General features: G+C 49.2%; 2 protein-coding genes across 5 annotated transcripts; one reads left to right on the top strand and one right to left on the bottom strand.

The window, feature by feature from the left end:
* Positions 1 to 393: 393 nt before the first annotated feature.
* On the bottom strand, positions 394 to 4,071 carry NKAPD1 (NKAP domain containing 1). The gene is made up of 6 exons (XM_081961365.1): positions 3,942 to 4,071; positions 2,937 to 3,039; positions 2,737 to 2,837; positions 2,095 to 2,253; positions 1,905 to 1,958; positions 394 to 1,088 (listed from the first exon to the last, which is right to left on the bottom strand). Exons 2-6 carry the CDS (start codon positions 3,003 to 3,005, stop codon positions 584 to 586), a joined length of 888 nt encoding a protein of 295 aa, XP_081817491.1. The 5' UTR covers positions 3,006 to 3,039; positions 3,942 to 4,071; the 3' UTR covers positions 394 to 583.
* Positions 4,072 to 4,178: 107 nt separating this feature from the next.
* On the top strand, positions 4,179 to 8,804 carry PIH1D2 (PIH1 domain containing 2). Of its 4 annotated transcripts, none has more exons than XM_081961363.1 (6): positions 4,179 to 4,237; positions 5,206 to 5,508; positions 6,378 to 6,501; positions 6,714 to 6,959; positions 7,808 to 8,061; positions 8,164 to 8,804. In XM_081961363.1, exons 2-6 carry the CDS (start codon positions 5,326 to 5,328, stop codon positions 8,305 to 8,307), a joined length of 951 nt encoding a protein of 316 aa, XP_081817489.1. In that variant the 5' UTR covers positions 4,179 to 4,237; positions 5,206 to 5,325; the 3' UTR covers positions 8,308 to 8,804. The 4 variants fall into 4 exon arrangements, with proteins under 4 accessions (XP_081817489.1, XP_081817486.1, XP_081817488.1 ...); XM_081961360.1 differs by having other exon boundaries at positions 7,805 to 8,061; positions 8,164 to 8,803; XM_081961362.1 differs by lacking the exon at positions 4,179 to 4,237 and adding an exon at positions 4,303 to 4,347 and having other exon boundaries at positions 7,805 to 8,061; positions 8,164 to 8,803.
* The last annotated feature ends 214 nt before the right edge of the window (positions 8,805 to 9,018 follow it).

Here is a 9,018-nt window from a genome sequence, read left to right as displayed (position 1 = left end):
CCCCCAATGGGGCAAGGGAATGGGTAGGAGGACCTGCACTCTTCCAGGTATGGGAGAGGCGGTGGTCTCCCTTTTCTTCAAGAGGTGACTACTTAGTCGACCCCGAAGGCTGCAGGGGGGTCTGTTTGGTTTACTCCGAGCCAGTCTGCCCCCTTACCTCTACAGGAGAGGACACGTCCAAAGCAGAGAGCGAGGCCTGCCTACCTGCTCGGGAAACACTTCCTCACCTCTCTCCCTCGTCCTTTTATTGCAATCCATCTGCAAGTCTTCGCCAATAACAAAAATTAAACTCCAAGTGATTTTCAAAGGCAAAGGGGGAGACCTAACCATCCAGCATTCCTGCCGCCTTCGAGAGCGGAACTTTGCCATGGGAAGGTCCATCCCAATTGGGGGGGGGGGGGGTGAGAGGGAGGGGACAGAGGGACTGTCCGGCTAGAATCCGTAGCATCCAAAAGAAATCCAAGCCTTTGTTTTTCTCTCTGGCCCATGGACAACTCAAATTGCCCCCTGCCAGCAGAACCAAATCCAACTTTGTTCCAAGCACAGCTAGGTCAGGGGTGTGTGTCCGTCCTGGAGCTGGGTTCTAATCCTCCTCCGAGCTGTCCTCGGAGTTCTCGTCAGCCGCTACTTTCCAGTTCTTCCTCTTGCTGCGCTTCTCCGGCGCCCTGTCGCCCGTTCTTTCGGACAGGGAAGCCTGGCGTTTCCGCCTCTTCCTGGCCGCCTCCCCTGAGTCACTGTCTCCAGAGTGGCTGGAGAGGCAGCTGCTGGCTTTGCTGGAGCCGCTGCCCGGATCCGAGGACGAGGCGGGAGGCTGCTCCGAGGCCTTCTTGGCCTTCTTGTGGCGCTTCTTCTTCTTCTTGGGGGGCTGACCCTCCGAACACTCGGACTCCTGGGAAGAAGCCGCCGCTGCCGTGCTCAGCGGCTCCTGGCATTTCTTCTTCTTTTTCTTCTTGTGAGATTTCTTTTTCTGCTTCTTCTTGTGTGACTTTTTGGCCTTTTTCCTTTTGTGCAGCTTCGCGGAACTTGGCTTGTCCGACTGAGATTTCCTTTTGCCATTCACGGAGTTTCGTTCTTCTGGTTCCCGGTCGCTACATAACACAAGCAGGAAGGGTTTCAGTTTGGGGCACCTTGTCTGAAAGTTTTAAAAAACTGGCCAAAAGCAACAACTTTGTTTTTTAAAAACCTTTCCTAATCTTTTTAGTTGAGCCATGACTGCAGATCACAGGTGGCATTCAGCAGGTTCTGATCAGTTCTGGAGAACCGACAGTAGAACTTTTGAGTAGTTCGGAGAACCGACAAATACCACCTCTGACTGGCCCCGCCCCCATCTATTCTCTGCCTCCCGAGTCCCAGCTGATTGGGAAGAAACGGGGATTTTGCAGTATCCTTCCCCTGACACCCCCACGACACCACACCACACCCACAGAACTGATAGTAAAATATTTTGAATCCCACCACTGCCGCAAATGTTTAAGTCCAATTAACGTTTCATAGTGACATTTCGTATAGGCTCACTTTTTAAAAACTGGGGACCCTATTGGACGAAATGAGGTGAAGTAAACTTTATCAAGCCATTTATTTCACGTCTCTCTGCCCTATCCCAGTAATCAAAGAGAAGATTCAGCAAAGCTTTGCGTGCAGAAGGAAATTTCCATGAACTCACATGCTGCTCTATACAGAAATTTAAATTAGTGGAAAAACAAAACCATAAACCAGAGTCTGGATAATTTGAACTAACCAATTTTCCACCAGAGTGCAGTGGGGAAATTAGATTTAGTATGGAGGCAAAAGTTTTCGACAGTACCACGTAAAGAAAAGAGCAGACAGAAGGCATAAATCTAAGGTCTAGACTATTTTAACGTCCAAAGGAAACCATTTAGGATTTTGCTATTTTTAGGATTTACCTGTCTGTATCAAATTCTTCTGGATACAACTCTTTGTAGCCACTGTGGCCCCATCTATATAAAAAATGAAAAAAAGGAACAAGCATGTGAAGATCACATATAGCCACTTTATGCAGAAAAATCACTAGAAGGAAGGCCTGTTTTTATTATTATTATTATTATTGCAAACCTCCCACCTATGTGACAGTACCTGTCCGGCATGTTAGCTTCGCATTCATAGAGCTTCTTATTCCAGTACCGGGTGTGTTGAAGGTCATCTTCAATGCTCACAGCCATAACTGGCATATTCCTTGTCCTCCAGGCGGCCTGTTGGCTGTCCTCATCAAAGCCATCGCTACGCATCCGGCTGCTGCAGAGACCACGGGAGACGGCCTGGTAAACTTTGTGGGGAAAGCTTCTCTGGCAGGAGTCAGAAACAAGACGCACTGCGTTATTCCTCCCCCCCACCCCCCACCCAAGCGATCCTGCATAAACCAAGGGACCAGTTTCACCACTTTGGCCCAACTAAAAATCTTCTTCCTAAAGTTGCCATTCTTCCCTAAGGCAGGACTGTCACCTTTTGACCCACAGTCGGCTCTACTGTTTTCTAAAGGCTACACAGTCTTTAGGAAAACAGGAGTTCTGCCCTTGCCTGTTTCATGAAGGTTTGAGGGCTCAAATGGCCAGAACTCGCTTCTGTTTTAAGGGACAGAGTGAGCAGCCAAGTTAGCGTGAGTGAGAAGGCAGGGTGAAGCCTCTCGCAAAGGGAAGCAAGAGAAGGGCCAAGCAAGAAGCGGGTGCAGGCAGGCATTGCCAGCGGTTTGTGAGTGATGTCGCTTTGTTAAAATCTTACCTGGAGCTGTTCAGAAGAGTCCTCTCGTTTCTGCCCCAGTGTATCTCTTGGCTCTGCTTCTCCATTTCCCGTATTTTCCACATTTCGGACTCTTCCTGAATCTGAGGTGGGCAAAAAAAAAAAAAAAAAAGCTGGTGAGGAAAGGTAGAAGCCAGGCTGCTCCACTCATGGGACCCATGGGGAGGAAACCGGCCCCTTACCTTGTTGTGGGCGTCTGTGTGGCGAATGACATTCCGCAGAAGGACTTTTCCCAAGGGGACGCGAGACATCTTTTCCGCACCAGCAGGAGGTGAAGAAAATGCCCTGGAAGGAAGGAAGGAAGGGAAGTGGGAAGTGAGAGGTAGAAAGAGGAGAGGGAAGGAAGCAAGGAAAGAGGAGAGAAGAAAGGAAGGAATAGGGAAGAGAAAGGAGAAGGAAGAAAGGAAAAAGGAGAAGGGGAGGAAGGAAAGAAGAGAGAAGGAAGGAAGGAATGGGGAAAAGGAAGAGGAAGGAGAGGGAAGGAAGCAAGTAAAAGAAGGGGAAGAGGAAGGAGAGGGAAGAAGGAAAGGGAAGGAAGGAAAGTGGAAAGTGAAGGAGGAAGAACAAGAGAAGAGGGAGAGGGAGGAGAGGGAAGGAAACAAGTAAAAGGGGAAGGGAAGGAAGGAAAGAGGAGAAAGAAAGGAAGGAATAGGGAAGAGAAAGGAGAGGAAGGACAGGAAAAAGGAGACGGAGAGGAAGGAAGGAATGGGGAAGGAGAGGGAAGAAAGAAAGAAAGAAAGAAAGAAAGAAAGAAAGAAAGAAAGAGAGGGAGAAAAGGAAGGGAAGGGAAGAAAGTGGGAAGTGAAGGAGGACAGAATAGAAGGAGGGACCGAGGAAAGAAGAAAAGATATGTAAGGGAGGGGAGGAAGGAAAGGAGTGAGAGAGGTAGGAGTCTGAAGAAGGAAAGGAAGAAAAGAAAAGAAAGGGGAGGAAGGGAGGGAAGAAGGAGTAAATAAAAAGAAGAGAAAGGGGAAGAGAAACAAAGGAGGAGAAAGAAAGAAAGAAAGAAAGAAAGAAAGAAAGAAAGAAAGAAAGAAAAAGAGAAAAAGGAAGGTGACGGAGGACCCTCTGGAAGCCGAGTAGGATAAAGCCGACGGACTCCCTGCCTGGCGTTGCGGCCAATCCTTTCCAGCCTGGCGGGGCCGCGGGGGACGGAGTCGGCCTCAGGGGCTTCGGCCTTGACCTACCTCGCGGGGTTGGCGGTAGAGCCGCCCGAGAGCGGGGGACGGGAGGCCGCCTCTCCGCCCCCGGCCCCGCGTGGCAGCCGCCGCCGCTTCCTTGGCCCTCCGCGCCGGACCCGGGACGGCAGCGCGCCTGGCTCCGCTCCGCCACCGTGGCTGGCCCAGGCCCGGAACCCGCCAGCGCGGCTTAGGGAGCCGGCGGAAGGCCGCGGAGCCACTTCCGGCCGGGCCGCTTCCGGGGTTGCCATGACGACCGGCAGCCGCCCGGCAACGGCGCCCAAGGAGCCGGGTTTATCGCGCCGGTAATGTGGGCCACCTCCGGCTGTGGACGATGGGGTTGGTGGTCCCCCCGCTCGTGCGCCTTGGCCTCCAGGGCCGAGAGACGCTGGGAGAGCAACCCCATCCTGCTGGGGTAAAGGGAACGCAGGGAGCCTCCTCCATGCGGGTCTCACGCCCCCATCTCACTTTGCCTCCCAGGGGACGCCGGAGAAAAGGGCCCCGAAAAGGCCACCCAGTCGTGCCTTCTTTCCGCTGCCGCCCTTCCGTCTTCAACAGGCGGCCCGCGGGCTCATCCCTGCCAGGAGGGCGCAGAGACTGCACAAAATCCCCGGCAAGTGGGGGGGCACCAGACCTGGAGCCCCGAGTGATGCCCAAGCGAAGCCTTTGAAGGCTCTGGAAGAGGGCTTCTCATCCTGGGCGGCTTTAAGAGGGGTGGGCCTCAACACCCAGAATCCCCCAGCCAGCTGGGTTGAAGCCCAGCCCTCTTAAGAGCTGCCAAGGCTGAGAAGCATTCCCCCCCCCCCCCAAATTGTCCCATTGCATCTTGGCTGGATGGGAAAGAGATATGCTATGAGGGCAGCCCCTCAGTAGAGACCCTCCATCGCTGCCCCTTTGGAGGCAAATCAAGTGTCTCTGACTGTCCTTTCATCACTTTTTCCGCATTTGTTGCCTTTCACGCTGTTTGTGTTTTGCTTCATGGCATTCTTGCCAGCACTACGAATAGTGGAGGCCGAGGGCAAAAATAAAGATCCCATTTCTGTACAATCTGGGGTTTTCAAGAGTGGTGAAATTCAAAAGTTTTTACTACAAATTCTGTGGGCGTGGCAGGGGAAGGATACTGCAAAATCCCCATTCCCTCCCCACTCGGGGGCCAGCCAGGGGTGGCATTCGCCCGTTCTCCAAACTAGTCAATGATGTTAGAAACCAATGAAGAAGAAACCCTTTAACGGTTACAACTTCTGAAAAGACACCTGCTTTTGTCTCTATCCAGTTAGGTTTAATACCAGCAAGAGAGGTCCTGCAGCCTCACCGAAGACCTTCGGATTGAAATACTTTCACTACACCTGGGGCGGCCTCTTCAGGAGCATCTTTTCGCCGTGAAGGGACAACCATGGAAGCTCTTTGCAGCTCCGAGGAAATGCTGACCAAAGCAACTCAGCTGTGGACGATGCTGGACGACATGGCCGAGAACAACCCTAAGAGTTATTGCCACTTCATGCAGCAGCAGCTAAAGGAGGCAAAGCACCATTATGCTCCTCCGGAGCCATGTCTGTGCCTGAAGACCAGCATTTTGGTATGACAGCATTCAGTAGAGCAGGGGTGTCAAACTCGATTTCACCAAGGACTGCATCAGGTTAAGTTTGACCTCAGGGAGCCGGATGGGCATGGCTGGGGTTGGGCATGGCCAGCTTGACATCACACATGTCAGGGGACATACGAGGTGACCCAGATGGAACTGGGGTGTCAAATTTCAGCCCTCTGCCAGCGAAAACGGAGTGTAGGAGAGCCACACACAGCCCTCCCGAGCTCCATTTTCGCTGGCAGAGGTACTGCAGGCTGGTCCTTCACTATTTCCAGGGCAGCCCCGCAGGCCTTGAGTTTGACACCCCTGCAGTAGAGCAACAGCAAAGAAACATAAAGAGCAAAATATTTTTTCTCCTCTTAGCAGAATACCAAACCTTCCTTTGACTTGTCCCAAAGAGGCTTATTCAAGAAGCAAATGAATTTTCTGGGTTGTTTTTTAAAAGACGTTTTGTTTCTCATCCAAGAAGCTTCTTCAGCTCTGACCAGATGGTGGGGAAGCGAAACGTCTTCAACGAAAAACCAGAAAATCCAGTTGCTTCTTGAAAAAGCACCTTTGGGACAACCATGACCAGGAGGACAGAGAATCTCCATAGACTTCCTTTGACTTGAAAATGATGCAGTGTGGGTACATTTCATAAGGGCATTTGATAAGGGCACTCTTGACTATTTCCTTGTTTGCACCAGACATTGGTAAAACAGTAAAAATATTCCAGATGCACCATCATCTTTTCAGTCAAAAAGAGCAGTAAAGGAGACATTGCTTGAAGTGAATATCCGATTGTTAATTATATGAACGTGCCTGTTTTAATAAATCATGTAATGTTTGGGGTGTTATTTTGTTTTGTGCTTTTCTCAAAGGAACCTAGCAAAACCTGTCTGTTCATAAATTTGTGCCGTTGGAGTAGGATCCCTGCTCCCAAGTCCCCCTCGGAGCCGGTTCTGTTGAGCACTGGCAAAATGGAGGCGCTATCAGATAAGTCAGGTAATCTCTATTACAAAACCTCTGTTAACCTGAACCTACTGCAGTAACTTCTACAAGATGACTTGAGGTATTATATTGCTTTGTCCCTTCAAGAGAGATTTTGGGCATGGACAGCAGTAAGACACCAGGAATGAAACTTACATGATTCAGCTGGTCGCAAACTCAGGCCACGATACATTTGAGAGAATAAACTGTATTTGCTTTTCTCGTAGAGACCTGCAGCATCCTTGACATGGCATACAATCCCTCCGTTCTTGAGCGAGTCCAGGATAACCCACCGGAGAAAGATCAGTTGATCCGCATGTCACTCAAGTACGTCGAGGAGCATTTCAATCTCACTTTGTCCCATTCCTGGAGCGTGGCCAAATTTAAGTTGAAAGGAAGCCTTGAAAGGATGAGAGCGAGCCTGAGAACAGAACAGCCCCCAATGGCTGTGCCCCAGAGGAACCCCAATAAAGGTGAGCAATGTTCAAGGTGCCACTCCAGGGGGGGGGGGCTTATCCTACACATGTATTTAAAGGGAACCTTCTGAGGATTGTATCCTTCTGATAAGAGGGACATGGTCCCCCCACTATAGAAATATGTGGCTTCCTGGAGGCATTTTGCACCAGCTTTTCATAAGGCACTGAAAAACATCCTTTTTAAACAGGCATTTGCTGCCTGGCTGTCGTTAATATTGGGAAACATTTTTCTCTACTGAATTGATTTCTAGTTGTCCCCTTATGAGAGGGTAGTATAGACATGTGAATAATACTACAGACATCTATAAGACATTGTACTTGGCAAGTATCATCTGAAGAGCTGTCCTCTTTATTTGAAACATATGAGAATGGTTTTCTCTATAGACATGCGTTGAAAAGCGTGCATGCACACCATGTAGAAATGTGTTGCATTCCCATATACGATCAAGGGCACAATTGCAGCAGCTAAGATTTCTTTCATCAGTTAACAATTTTAGTGGAACATAACTACATCGCTGCAAACAATGGAAATGGGAGAAGAGGCAGGAGCCCTGTTGCTGCAGTGGTTGGAATGCAGTGTTGCAGGCTAATTCTGCCCACTGCCTAGAGTTCGATTCTGACCAGCTCAAGGTTGACTCAGCCTTCCATCCTTCAGAGGTTGGTAAAATGAGGACCCAGATTGTTGGGGGACAAGAGGCTGACTCCTGTTTAGAGGGGGCTGTAGAGCACTGTGAAGTGGTTTATAAGTCTGAGTGCCATTGCTATTTTACTGATGCTTTTGTTCTGTAGCCATGCACTCCTTACTTGTCTAAACTCTTCTGTCTGAAAATCTTCTTGGCAAGAAGTGACCCTCAGCCAGCTGAGAAGCCTCACAGCCGAAGACAGCAGGGACCTTATTCTGCCAGCAGCAGAGAAGCCCGCAGCTTCCAAAAAGCGCCTAATTGAAGAGATTTCCAGTACAGACAAGCCAGAGGTGCCCAAACCTGCCTATAAAATGACCACCAAGAAGGACGCAGATGAGAAACCCCGAGAAATCGAGCTGAAAATTGAACTGCCGGGTGTTTGCAGTGTGTCCGAGTGTAATTTGAGCGTCTCTAAGGTGAGGCAGCTATAAATTGCATATTATTCGCACCCTTCTCCCCTGCTTTTGCCCAGCCAGACCCATGTGAGTCTCACATGCCTCCCTGCATCTTCTTTTCAGGATGACGTCTTGGTCGAATGCCTTGTAAAGTACAGACTGCAGGTGGACCTTCCAGCGCCTGTGGATGAAGAAGCAACATCAGCCGTTTTTAATAAGAAGAAAGGAGTCTTGATCGTCAGAATGCCTGTGTACAAGGGGAAATGACACTAGCTGACATGGTGTGGAGATGCACATGGTCCCCTTCTCTTGATTCTCTTCCTCTCCAGCACTTCCCATTCGGCCTATTGCACAAGTTAACATTAAGTGTATTGGTTACATGCCTGTTTTATTTCTCTTGAGTTTCAAGGGTAAAATTCTTGCTGCCTTTTGGGGATGCAAAACCCAGGATAAAATGCACCCCTAAATACATGCTTTTAACATTTGAAGGTTGTTCTAAAGACTTATTTTCTCCTGCAGTTTAACTGTAAAGGATTAACAAATAAATGAACTCTGTATCTTGTTTTCCCCATTAACCAAAACAATAAAAGGAGAAAAAAACCTATTGTTTCCAATCATTGCTGGGTTTAAATTATTTTTTAACAGTTCTGATAACTTCCTGTAGTCTTAAAAGCTCAGCTTATTTTCTTGGAGAAGCAGGGGAAACACTGTAGGGGTGGAACACTTACGAACCAAAGCCAACTTGTTTCTCTAGCTCAGTGTTTCTCAACCTTGGCGACTTTTAAGTCCTGTGGACTTCAGCTCCCAGATTCTGGGAGTTGAAGTCCACAGGACTTAAAGTCGCCAAGGTTGAGAAACACTGCTCTAGCTGCTTGTTCTTTTAAGCTTCCTGTCTTGTTTTGCCATTTGAACATTAAATACGCCTTCAAAGAATGCTTAAAGAAAGAAGTGGTATCTGCAGGCATGGACAAAACATTC

The sequence above is a fragment of the Natrix helvetica genome (genome assembly GCF_964273705.1).
Source record: "Natrix helvetica genome assembly, chromosome: 8".
Taxonomy (NCBI): domain Eukaryota; kingdom Metazoa; phylum Chordata; class Lepidosauria; order Squamata; family Natricidae; genus Natrix; species Natrix helvetica.
This window is presented reverse-complemented; position numbering and strand designations above follow the sequence as displayed.